Source organism: Elaeis guineensis, chromosome 2 (genome assembly GCF_000442705.2).
Source record: "Elaeis guineensis isolate ETL-2024a chromosome 2, EG11, whole genome shotgun sequence".
NCBI lineage: Eukaryota > Viridiplantae > Streptophyta > Magnoliopsida > Arecales > Arecaceae > Elaeis > Elaeis guineensis.
In genome coordinates, this window is record NC_025994.2 from 74,359,210 (window position 1) to 74,372,620 (window position 13,411).

General features: G+C 37.6%; 2 protein-coding genes across 12 annotated transcripts in view; both read right to left on the minus strand.

The window, feature by feature from the left end:
- Positions 1-10,055, minus strand: part of LOC105033506 (uncharacterized) — a 42,028-nt gene extending 31,973 nt beyond the window's left edge. For 2 of the 11 annotated variants that reach the window (XM_073251863.1, XM_010908348.3), the window contains exons 1-3: positions 7,087-7,400; positions 3,508-4,968; positions 3,053-3,416 (exon numbers count right to left, since the gene is read on the minus strand). In XM_073251863.1, coding sequence (XP_073107964.1) covers positions 3,053-3,416; positions 3,508-4,879 — 1,736 coding nt within the window. In that variant the 5' untranslated portion in view covers positions 4,880-4,968; positions 7,087-7,400. Of the gene's footprint in view, positions 1-3,052; positions 3,417-3,507; positions 4,969-7,086; positions 7,416-9,232; positions 9,342-9,715 lie in introns of those variants that run through there. The other 9 variants (XM_010908347.3, XM_010908346.3, XM_010908351.4 and 6 more) reach the window with 7 other exon arrangements.
- A 471-nt stretch (positions 10,056-10,526) lies between these two features.
- LOC105033507 (uncharacterized) lies at positions 10,527-13,153 on the minus strand. Its single transcript, XM_073251865.1, has 7 exons — positions 12,800-13,153; positions 12,622-12,703; positions 11,904-11,975; positions 11,736-11,831; positions 11,568-11,657; positions 11,139-11,241; positions 10,527-10,978 (listed from the first exon to the last, which is right to left on the minus strand). Exons 2-6 carry the CDS (start codon positions 12,622-12,624, stop codon positions 11,185-11,187), a joined length of 318 nt encoding a protein of 105 aa, XP_073107966.1. The 5' UTR covers positions 12,625-12,703; positions 12,800-13,153; the 3' UTR covers positions 10,527-10,978; positions 11,139-11,184.
- Positions 13,154-13,411: the final 258 nt, after the last annotated feature.

Below are 13,411 nucleotides of genomic sequence, written 5' to 3' on the forward strand. Positions count from 1 at the left end.
TAAAGCACTTCATAGTGCTGGGAAATGGAGTAACTGCACATACAGGCAATAAGAGCTAATCCCATTCTCCTTTCATCAGCAAAAAGGCATAATCATTCTGAACATCCTCATGAAAATCTCTGCCACCAAGTTCATTATCATGCTGCAGCACCCTTGACAGTCATACCCTATGAAAGGGCATCGCTCCATCCAATGGCCACCCAACACACATCCTCCAAAAAACCATCATGATGGCAGTCATCAAGTCAGAATTAGTAGACCAACATGTCACCTCACTTAAAAAGCAGTGGGCCACCCATCCCTTGTTCTTAAAGCATCATGTCAAAAGAATGATGGGATTCCCATGCTGTAAGCACTGGTTTCATTTGTATATTGCTTTTTCACAAATGAAACACCTGTAAAAAAAAACAAAGAAGAAGCAAAATTTGTCCAAATATCTTCTAGCATATCAACTCCCTTCTAGTTGCTATGCAGCAAGCCATGCCTGACCAAAACACCCTTAATGAAATCATCCACTTTCCACCGTTACAAAGTCCACATGAACTTTACAGGTCTAACACACTTCCTAGTCCCTATAAACTTTAGAGAGCTCCTTGGAGCAAGCTTTGAAGATGGTTTCAGTTTCAGTTTTGGTGGGACTTTTGAAGTCCAGTTTTAAGTTTTGGCTGTCCTAACAATTTCACTGAAGTTTCAAAGTTTGGATCATAAAACCTGGAGAAGAATTTAAAATTTTGAAAGAATGAAGAGAAATACAAGGACAAAAAATTGCTACATAACATTTCGATGTTTTGTGATGGGCGGGTTCATATCTCTGTCTTTTCCTAAAGCACCGACACTTTGCACCATATTTTCTACAAAAAACATATACATTATCTATTTCTTTAATGTAAGCTGTTCAATAATTTATAATATTCAACAATTTTAAAGCTTTTGAATACTTGGTTGTGACTGACTTCATCATGCTCAATTCAGACATTTCTTTATCATTTTTTTTTAAAAACAGCTTGTTGACTGTTTAATTAAATGAATGTAATTACAGAATGTCATATCTTATTTTATATAAGAAAAAAGTCATTACCATGTATAATGGTGACTTATGCTTTAGTTTTAAAGTAGTGTATTAAGGGTCCTTTTGGATGCCTCGGCCCATCAATTGTTAGGTCTCTCATCAATTGATAGTAGACCTGTTCAACAGGCAGGCTAGGCCGAGTTCCTGCCCAGCTCAGTCCAAGATATAACTAAAATTTACCAGGGTCAGGCTTAGCACGGCCTAGCCTTCAGCCCTACTTTCAAGGCCCGAGTTTGATACTTACTCGGGCTTCAAGCTTCAGGCTATGCCTCGGGCTTCCTGAATTTATCTTTTCTTTTGTTTTTTTTCTTTTCTTTTTTTGACAAAAAGCATCCATTTCTTTAAGATTTTAGAACATACATCCACTTCCTTTGCTTCATTTCTACAAACAAATCACCACCAGTTCACATCCCAAGCAACCCAGAAGGCAAAGAAAAGGGAAAATTACATAGAAAGAGGCACAGCATCAATTGGGGAAGGATATCAAGACTCTCGACATAGATCTGGTGGCCAAGTTGGATATCCTGGGGCATAATGGTGACACGCTTGGCATGGACGGTGCAAAGGTTGGTGTCCTCGAAAAGAAAAACAAGGTAGGCCTCATCGACCTCTCAAAGGGTGCCAGCAGAGAGCTTTGGAGGTGGAGGGGTGATCTCATGGGTACGGCACTAGAAAGGGAGCTTGTGGATGAGGAGCTCCATGTTCCCCTTGTACTTCAAGATCTCTGCCACCATGTCCAGGCAAAAGCAGTGGGGGCCAATTTCTAGTGTGGAAGGGGAGCTTTGCACCACCGATGGCTGAGGCCGCCTCCACCACCAGCAGCTTTTTTTTCTTTGTATATGTGTGTTGGCGGGTGGGACGAGGGGGTTGCCATCAGTCAACTTCCTAGACGTCATCATCTCCTATGAGAGCAAAAGTCAAGGATTTGAAACAAGGGATTATGGGTTCGGAGAATGGACTAAATATTTATATAGAATCCAGGATGGGCTGCCCTCAAGCCGAGCTAACCTAAACTCGAGTCTGGTCCATGTAACAGGAAGGCTCATATTTCAAGCTTGGCCCAGCCCATTGGGCTTAAAATTTAGGCCTAGGCCCATCCAAAATGCTTCAGGCTTGAGCAGGCCAAGCAGGATGTCAGCCCATCAACACAACAAATATTTTTTTAAAGAAAAACATCTATGCTAGATTTGCTCAGGTTCAAATGAAACTAGCAGAACAAAACTAGAAAACATGCCATTTTCGGCCAAAATTGCATCCCCACAGCACCCCCCCCCCCCACACCCCCCCCACCAAAAAAAAAGGTGGGGATTAGTTAGTTCATGTCTAGGCTTTGTCCCCATCATAAACCCTAGCTAGCACACGATTACCATTTCTCACCCATGATTCCTCACCACCCCAACAAACACGTGCATAAACACATGATGTTTCCAAAATCTACTGCATGTCTTCTTGGTTAGAATTGTGTTCTACATGTTCTACATCGTTCTTACATACAACTCATTGATTAAAAGGATGAAGACAATATGAAAAGGAAAAGCAAAAAAAAAAAAATCCCTGCTTATCCAATGCATACACTGCCCCTCCAAATCAATACATCAGGTATTTGGCAGCTTTATGGATAACAACTATGTGAGACAGGTTGAAGCTCCATCACTGTTTCATTACTATTTCACATTGGACTGCGACTTACCCCTTCTCTTGGTCATAGAATGCAATCAAACTTTCATGATATACCTCAGTTAGCAGCTAGAGTGTAGATAAGCATCTGAACATTTCTACAACTACCTAAACATTTTAATATATTAAGCTTATCAAAGTAATTAGTAATAATTAATAGTTTCTTAAACTATCATAGACATGAAAAACAACTTACACAGGAGCTGCATAATGATATAAATAAAAGTTTCAGCAAAGAAATAGAAAGCAAAAGAAAAGTCCACTCCATTAACACATGTCATCACAAGTGAAAGAAATCAAACACACCTGTCCTCAGCATCAGTGAAAAGCACACGATTGGCAACAGCCGGCATGGGAGGCTTATGAGGAAATAGTGCTAAATTAAACAGAGGAAAAAACTTCTGTGCTAATCTGGCAATATCCAGTGGAACAAGAGCAACTGATTGCTTCATGGTACTTTCTACAAGTGTAGCAGCCAATGACTTTTTAGGCTGTACTTGAGCAGGTGATGGTGAAGCTGTCTTTGAAGACGTGGTAGTAGCTCTCCCGAGGTGATCATTATTTGTTTCACTATGAGAGGCAAACATGGGCAGTGGAAAAAGAGGTACTCTTTTCAAGTGACTTTTGTCAGTTGCATCTTGCACATGATTTTGTCTATACCTCAGAACAGCTGCCAAATCAATCATCAATTATATGAAAGATTTAAAATGCCAGTTGTGAACAAGCTATACAGATGTACACAAGTATATTTGATCACTTACCCTCTGAAACATCAGTCATGTAACTCTTAGCCAACCGAAGTGGAGCAACATCAAGAACTGATAGCACCAGGTTATCAAGTAAAGGTGTCCAATTAGAAAATTCAGGAATTTGATGAAAATCAGCATGCAGTGATGAACAAAGATTTGAAGGCTGAAAGCAAGAGCGAGGATAAGGAACTTTTCTACAGGCTAATGCTTCTTCATGTCTATCAACCATCTCCATAATCATCTTTCGGACCTGAAATGCAACTTGTTGACGCGATGGATCAAGAACACAAACAGAGAAGACCTGAATAAGAAGTTGAACATGCTCATGTATTAAGCAGTACAGCTGGCCTATTTGCTCAGATGTAAAACCATTAACTAAGTCAGCTCCAGAAAATGATGGTGGGCAATGAGTAAAGCTTTGAGGAGAGGAGAACTGCCACCCAGAGGGTGGGAAAGGAGCTACTTGTGCATTTGAGACAAATGGCAATATAGTGCGTAATGGCATCTTTGCCTGCCCCAAAGAATAGTTTTTGTTTTCGGCAGACTCCCTTAGACGTTTCTTGTGTCTGGTTTCTGGTCTATCTTCTTCTTGCTTGTCACTCAACCCTCTGTTATTATCAGTACTTTCATCAACATCACTTTCTAGTGCCTCCTCAAGTTCAATCTCAAAGTCAGCATCATTCTCTTCATCTTCCTCTACATTTTCATGCTCCTGTCCTGTCTGTTTATTATCAGCTCCTTCCAGCAGAACAGCAGCAAGAAACTTGTGGTATTCTTCTTCATCATCAGGATTTTGCATGTCATCATCATCATCAGATTCCTGAAGGAATGCCTCAAGTTCTTCAAGTGTATAATGTGCAAGGGAATGGTGAGCTCTCGTGCGCTTGCAGATGGCATCCTCATCATCTATCTCGACAATGGGATCCTGGAAATTTCTTGGATTTAAAGAACCTGTAGTCTGCTCCAGAAACTCTTCTTTTGTCAAATCAGCAGCATCACTTCCATCTCTACAGAGCAGTTCCTTAATGCATCCTCCATCACAAGTCAAACCTCCTCCCTGCTCAGTGGAAGTAGTTAGTTCTCTTGTGGTTGGTTTTTCTGAAATGGACTCTTTTCCATAAGAATCTTCTGATGCAAGTCTAGTTTGCATCACAGTCTCCTCATCTTCATTTCCAGAATCTGTGCTACAACAGACTATCTCCATATTTGCCCTCGATGATGTAGTAGCATCCTTGTGTTGCGACCTCTGTAGAATTTTGTCAACCTTACTAATTAGACCTTCATTGTCTGAACTCAAACCAGATGATGCTTCTGACAGGGTTTCCCCTTTCAGAAAGGGGTTGAAGTCTATATCCTCTTCTTCCTCATCATCCTCTACTTCCATGTTCAACTCACTGCTTGCAGATAAATTGTTGAAAGGAGTGGTAATATTTCGATGTTCACAAAGACTGAATTCTACATTTTCAGTGGATCCTGAAAAAAGAGGGGAAAATTGGTAATAACTATGCAGAAATGCTGTCGCAGTTGCTACAAAACAGCCTTGAAGGTAATAGTTGTCTTCTTGGCAAAATATAGGGCACCAAAAATGAATACCATGAAACATGTTAAATTCTGAATGAGTTCAGCAATAATCAGAAGAAGAAGAAGAAGCTACTTGAGAAGAATAGCTGGAACCAGCAGCAACATCTAAATCAATTGATATTGCTGAAACTTGAATTCTTTTTGTTCCCATATCCATGATTGCTCTAGCAATTGTCATCCAATAATCGAGTTCAAGTTGTGAATTCCATTAAACCCGTCAATTTTTTTATTCAAGTTCATAATCTGCATCACAGAAAGCTTTTCTGCCTCCTAGATCTGTCAACAACTTCATTTATACCTATACCCATCCCGGCCTAATGATAATGAATTACATACCAATCCTACAGCTATATTCTTCCTAGAATCTAAGGAAATTGATATCTTGATTATTTTTCCCTTTTACTCCACCTTCCAACGTAAGCATGTTTCAAGATATAAAGTTATAAGCACTAGACCAATCAAGAATTACCATTACACAAAACACATTCGAGTTTTTATACATGCAAATATAGATATATTTTTTTCCTCCCAATCAATGGATGACAAATTCCAAACCAGAAAATTGACCCCTAAACTATAAGAGGACCCTTTTTCAGTTAATTAAAATTCATGAAGAAAAATGTTTTCATGAGTTATTCACTAATAGCATAATCATCTCAAAAATCTGTAAACTGTACGAAAATTGAATTCCTACTTCAGCCTTAGCATAAATTGACTACACAAGGATTTGGTTTAGAAAAATCTACAAATGCCAGGAAAATTGACTATAACATGATGTATATTCAAGCACCAAGGATAACATGAATAAAAGAGAAAGAAAGGGAGATTTCTTCTCTTTAATTCTTGAAAGATCAACTCTTGGGTGTTCCATTCTGAACATGTAAGCAAGCACACTTCAGAAAAGCATTGGCAAGTCACCAAGGAAGACAATGATTTAGGAAAAACAAGTTAGCTCAAGTCAAATTGACTATGATCAGGTGTTATTAAAATAAATGGACCAATGCATCAATATAAACTCAGAAGTGGCATCTGTTTTATGGCTTAAATAACCTTAATAAGTGGGATATACTTCGACAGTGACATCTAGCACTTGAAAGAATGTATCATTTCCACAGTGGCATCTAGAACGATTTTATACATGAAGCAAAAATTCCAAAAAAAGGGACCTGATTGTGCTTAAATTATGATTACCTGTGCTAGAACTAATTATATTAGTTTCTAAATTTCTTTAAAATTTCTTTAGCAAATAGTAGATATCTTTGGAAAGGAATTTGATCTTGTTGAAACACTGCGAAGGCAAAATTAGGACAATTGCTGCCATTAGCAGATAAGAAGAAGCCTGAATAGAACCAAGTCACAATGGGATTGAATAATCAATCCCCGAGAGAACAGATAGTACTCGTCTGCACAATAGCAAATTTACCTGAGGAAATCAAAAATGTAATTTAAGACTCCAAATGCAGTTTGATCCAATTAATAACTGCCACCACTAAGAACATAATATTCTTCGTGCAGCGACACTTCTATTTGGAATTTTAACCATCTCCCCAAAAAGAGCTGAAATGCAAAAATTCCTCAATAAAAACAATAATGTACTAACGAAAGCGAGGGAGGGAGGGGGGGGAGTGATGGAAGCTTTCCGCACCAAAAACTAAAAGAAAGAAGCGAACCCACTTCAGTATGTTGGACCCTAATTTTTAAAGAAAATGGTAAAAAGATAGCAAAACCTCGAAGCTTGCCCGCCTAAAAGTATAAGAAAGAACAAACGATTGCTCTAAATTATTATCGAAATTAACATAAACCACTTAATACGTTTGCTCTAATCCATAAAAAAGGGACTTGGACCAAAAACATTCAAAGAAATGAAATTTAAAGTAGAACACTGGATTTAAATGAAATAATTCAGCCACCACTTAGGCCAATTAAATCTTGGAAACCGTATTGCCGAGGAAATCTTACCCGAAGAGGAACAATAGCAAGAATTAAAAACTAGATACAAGAAACACTTACCAGGATTGGTGGAACCCCCAGTTAGGGCCGCCCCGGGTTCGATGAACACAGCCAAAGCGAGGGTTCGAAGAAAGAAGGAAAGGAAGGTGGAGTTTCTCCCGAATCACGAGTTGGGAACGACGGACAAGGAGGAAAGAAGGGGGCCAAAGAAGGGTGTTTTTTAGTTCAATTTCGAGGAGAAAAGAAGAGGAAGAGCGGGACCGGGAAGGGGAGGGTGGGGGGTGGGGAAGGAGAATGAGCTCTTCCGGTCTGGCTCAGAGACGCGACAGACAACGGGTTCAGAGTTAATTCAGAGAATCAGAGCGCAACGGGAGGTCTAGGTTAGCTCGGATTGGTTCCGGTCCAGCGCTTGTCCTACTCCTGGTTCATCTAAACCAACGGCTGCATATTGGAGTAGAAGGGAGCCGGGTTGCAAAAGGTGAGGTCCCTTCGCTCTGCTGCGTGCATCTCGTTGTATTATATTAAGACGATTTATGAGGTGAATCATGTGCGAGATATTATTTTTATTCGATAATATTAGCTGAATTTGTTCTAATGAACTTATTTTGTAAAGTAATCTACTGATTCTTTCTAGAAATAACAATGATTCGGATATGGATCAAGTAGGATCAAGTATGCCATTAGCCATCCCTATCTTGAATTTAGCTTGAGAGATGGGGTAGGATGGATAGAGTCTTGAAATGGGTCAAATAAAATTATCAAATTAATTTTTTAATATATAATTTATTTTTCCTTTATATCCAGATTTTATCCATATTTATATCCATCTCAGAATCATTAAGGACAAATAAAATCCACTCCATTCGAATCAAATCGAATCAGATATGTGATGGGATGGATAAAATTATCATTCCTATTTTTTTCTTTCTTTATTTTTTTTTTCTATAGGAATCTGAACATTTTTCCTTAGATTAAATAGATGGTTCAATTATCATCACTTTGCTAATGGGAGCACCTAATTATTTTTGCCTAACCATGTTAGTATGTCGAATATTTGTGCAATTTTTGAACAAGATATACAAAAATTCATTAAAGATGAGAATAAAAAATATACCTTATATGATAACTAGTTTATAAAATTGATCAATAGCAAACATACAGGTAAATTATTAACAATGATGATTTATTGGAGTATAACAATATTAACAAACTTGCACAAGATCCATCTATTATCACTGATTCTAAGACGTCAAGGAGGACTATCTTTATGAACCTATGAGATAGCAAAAAAAATTGAGAGCCCGCTAAATTAGCTTTCATCGAGCCTTGTGATGCCTATGTCATAGAGGAATTTTTGTGAAAATGGAAAAAAAGAGAGTAAAGAGACGATCTCCCCTATTTAAGACTATTTTTTTATTACCCTTTTTCGAAGGGCTTTTAAACCTATTTATAATTAGATCTTAAATCTTTTGGAATTGTATCCTAATAAATTTGAAATTATGCTGTAACAAATTGCAGATGTATTATAATAATCTAGTATGTGGTATAATTATGCATACCTTTGAGATGGAAGAACTGAGTTGCTTCTTTCACAGAAAGGATGTTACTCAATTCTAATTAGTAGCCGAAATGATTAACCTGAATTGAAAGGTGCCAATTTAGGAAGTCGGCAACTTCAAACCTGCTTGGCTTGGCTTTTAGATTAGCTCGAGGGGAACCCATTAGAACATCTTGAAGAATTCATGGATACATCTAATAAGAGTCATGGGCTGAATGAATTTTATTGTACAATATCATTGTGTTCGTACAATACCATATCACCATCTAAGTTTTCTCTTATATTAATTATATTTTAAAATCAATCATTCACGACTTCGTATAAACCCTAAAAACTCGTGCATCCTAGATCAGTGTTGTGGATTAGTGGGTTAGTAATGAAAAGATACACCTATCCCTTCCAGATTGGAATTTTCTATCTTGCTGGTATATTTCATAATAGTATCTTTTACACAAACATTGGACAAGATTTACATAACGAGAAAGGTTAAAATATGTATTAAAAAATTATCAATAATAAATATATAAAACAAACGATCAATGCTATGACTTATTAGAGTACGGCAAATAAAAACGGTAAAGACAACAAACTTACGCAAAATCCATATAATTTTTTTATTATACTAAATGTATTCTAGAATCAGCTTACCATAAATTTGAGCAAATTCCTTCCTGAGCTTGTGCAATCTGAATCAATGTCATAGAGGGTGAACTTTGTGCAGAGGGCTCAAGAGTAATTTTGTCATGGCCCTAAGAATCTGTAAATTGAAAAAGTAACTAGATTTTTTCCGCAAATATCTAATAATAGTAGTAATAGTACAGCAATAATAGAACTTCCACTACTTACTGATGATGACGATAATCATTATGATGATTCTAATTGGCGACTTTATTTAATAGCCTAAATTGGACCAATGTTATATCTTTTTTATCAACATGACATCAACTGGGGCTTGCAATATTATTAAAACTATATCTTTTAACTCAATTAATGTAATGCTAATGCAAAATGAAATGTCATATTAGCTGTCAACAAAAGTCATCAGTATTTGAAATAAACTTTTCACAAAAAAAAAAAATCAGTATTTGAAATACAAATTTAAGTTTAGATGAAAATGTTGTTGATACTAACCTTGAGAGGCATGTTGGCTCCTTTTAAATTCATCACTGATCTACATAATTCCAAGGCTGGATAAATGACATCCAAAGCCAATGGAAATTTACAATTTCTTCAAACCAACAAAACCTACCGCTCATCTTGCTTGCAGATGGGGAGCGGTTGTGCATTGGTATCAAGCTTTTGATAACCTAGGAGCAATGCCGAATAATGCATGATTACTTTATGAAACTTCAAAGGACAACTAAGCAATAGAAGCAAAACAGTGTGAAAAAGGAAGCCCTTAAAGGCGCTAGCGTTGAACATTTTTTAACCACATGAAAAAGGGGCGGGGGGGGGAGAACGTTGACCGATGTAATATCCTGATTCAACATCCCATATTTCTGTCCAAAATAAAACAGAAAAACTTCTCACTTCTGGTTGCTAAACCTGGTTCTTTATTCTCTAGGGAGTACACAGTTTAGGATGAATTGGGATCGTTCAATTGCAGAACACATATTTATGAAATACGATACCCTTAGATACGTTTGGGTAAATAAAATGTCCAGTTTGGAGTTTGATTCGGGAGAACAATAAAGCAACAAGGAGCCGAGAAGAGATGATCCGGTGGTAGGTCTCTCAATTTCAGAGAAACACCTGGCACAATAGGGGAAATAAGCGGTTTTAATTTCATCAAGTTCTGACATTGAATTCCACAGATATTATGCATATCCTCTGCATGGGGGAGAGCATTCCAATAATGGTCTCAGGCTTCCAGAAAGAAACTGAGCATCAAGCGTTTTCCTTGGGTTGTTTACAATCAACATGGTTTGCTTCTCGGAAGGCATTCACAAACTTTATAATTAACCTGCAACGAAGCCTGTCAAATCCTTCATAACAATCATACGTTAGTCATGTTTCTTTCCAAAAATTGTGCTCCATTGCTTAACCAAAAACGAAAAGAAGAAAAATGAAGATGCGATAGCCGATGAGCAGATGGTCAAAATTTGGAGCCACATTTGGCATTCAGCATGGGTTTTGAAAATTCAGCAACGCTGGTTTTCCTCTGCATTGACTTTTGACAAACCAACATCCTTCAAAGCTTTGAGGGACACTAGGGCACCAAATCCGTTCCCATCTGAAACAGGGGCAAAAATCAGCTTAATAGAAGACAAGGCAGTGGAAACAAGAAATAAAGGGATCACGAAGGTTGTTATTCTGAAAATTTTGGGACATGAAATCCATCTGAAAGATGATTTCTGTTATCTCAAAAGTCTTGCCGCAAAGACCATTCTGACCCTGCATAGGTGCAATCAGTTAAGTTCAGAATTCGTAACCATCTAGTAAATTGTACCAAACAAAATAGGGTTATGTGCAGAGGTCCAGCCGGAACTAAAATTAGATGTTGTAAGTTCTTTATGTAACTTACAACACATTCTAAGTTTTTAATGCAACTTACTACTAATTTTCCATCCACCATTCCTATCCACTTCTGACCCATTGCATCATTCTTTAGGCATGTCTTCTGACTTCAAATTCCTATTCATGTCGTCAAGATATCCCTGTCAATCCACCAACCAAATCCTGGTTACAATCATACTCCACTGTGCTTAATTATCCATTCAGTCTCAAAGAAATCCGGCATATTTGTCTAATAAATGCATATGGTTATCTCTGTGGTGTTGGCAGAGTTTGGTAAGAGTCAAAATAAAACAAGCTAAAATGAAAACCTCAAACAAATATTACATAATTCAAGGACACACAAGTAGGCTAGACTGTACTGGTCCACAAATACTACTGAGTGGAGTGCCAATCACTAAAGCATTTACAATTAAAAAATCAAAGAGGCACAGGCCGCACAGCTACACTGCATGCAGGAACAAATTACCTGGAGTATACCAACAGCAGCAAATTTGTCTATGATTGTCTTGGACTCTACTGGATGTAGTTTCAAAGGATCTAACAGGGCTTGTACACACTGAAACAACCAAGCATCAATATAAAAAACTTCCCTTCTTTGAAGAATCACCACAAAAACAATATTTTCATAAGTCACCTTTGAGGTATAATTTTCATTCCAGTATGTAAAATACGAGCCATCCAGTCTGCCTGTTTTGCGAAGGTCCTCCACAAAAAGCTTCACTTGCACAGCCTATTGCAAAGCAGAAAATAGTAATAAGAAGAACATGAGTGGAACCCTATGGCCATAAAATAGATAACGTACCTCTATACTAGATTGACCCTGTAAACTGAAAGGGTAACCAACAACAAAGCCAACAAGTGACAGTTGGGAAACCTGTGCACAAAAATACAATGCAAACAAAAGATAAAGAATAAATTCTTACCCAAAAAATAAAAATTTTAATTTCAAGCATCTCCAAGTTTTCAAGCATTTCTAAGTAAAAAATATTCACAGCTGATTGTCAAAACAAATGTTGTCAAAATCAAGATTGAATCCCATTAACCATTCCCAAATAACCACCATTTTGTGAATGACAACCAGCTTGAATTAAAAAAAAAAAAGGATTTGAAACATATGAAAGGCATAAAACATATTGGTGGCCAAGAAACCAATGGTCTAGTCATAAACAACCTAATCATTAACCCAATTTTTTATTACAATTTTTCTTTTATTTTTATTTTACTTTTTTGGTTGAGAAACAAACATGAAATGACAACTCTTTGGAGTCAAAAAAAAGTTAGCCAGAGCCAAGGCAAGTGAAGGTTATTCTTTTCATCATATATGCAGCTGCAACATAGTGATGTTGCATATTTCAAATAAAATGGATGAACAAAGTATTCTGTGACTCAAAAAATAATGACCGAATAAAACATTGACAATGAGTTGACATACCCCGATGTAAACATATACATAGGCGGATCTCTAGGGACATGCCAAGAAGAGAATCCATTAAAAAAGGACTAGGAAGGAAAAGGCTCACCATCCACAAAAACTAACTCAACATCATTAGCAGCCAATATTCTGATAGTGTATGTAGTTTTTCATTAAAATCACTTAGCCTCCTGCACTTTAAAAACTTTATTTATTAGAGTGAGCACTGCCACCTAGAGCAACTCGAGATGCCAAATATCGATTTGGATGAAAGCTTCTCTCCACACCTCTGAATTTTTTAGAATCACTGCTACTGATGGTTCTTTGACACCAAGAGGAACCAGTGGCTCTTTCACCGCATATTTTGCATGCCTTCAGATAATATTCTTCTCTTGGGAGCCACTATCTCCTTGCTTCCTCAAGATCAACTTTGATAGCAATGTACATGACAGTGGGGCCTATAGTGGAGTGGCCTTCATTATTAAGGACCACAGAGGGTCCTTCCTTGCAACTGATGGAACTCGGTTACCTAATACTGCTGTCCCAATGGTCGAGTTGTGTGGAGCATGGGAGGGACTGACCTATGCCATTGTGACCCTGAGAGAATCCAGAGTTGTCCTGGAGAGGAACTGAAGTACTGTTATTAAATTGCTGTCAACTATGAACCCTGAGAATAATAGTACACACCCCCTCATCCTGGACTATAGGCAGATGTTGAACTCCCTTGATTACTTCATGGTGGCTTACACCTTTAGAGAGGCGAACAGCACAATAGTTTGGGGCATGTCTTATGTAGCCAACCACACTGGTGTTACCTTGTGGGATTCTGACTCTGTTCTGCCAGCTTCTTTCCTAGAAATTTTGTATGCTAATTATCATGGATGTATTTATACACAATA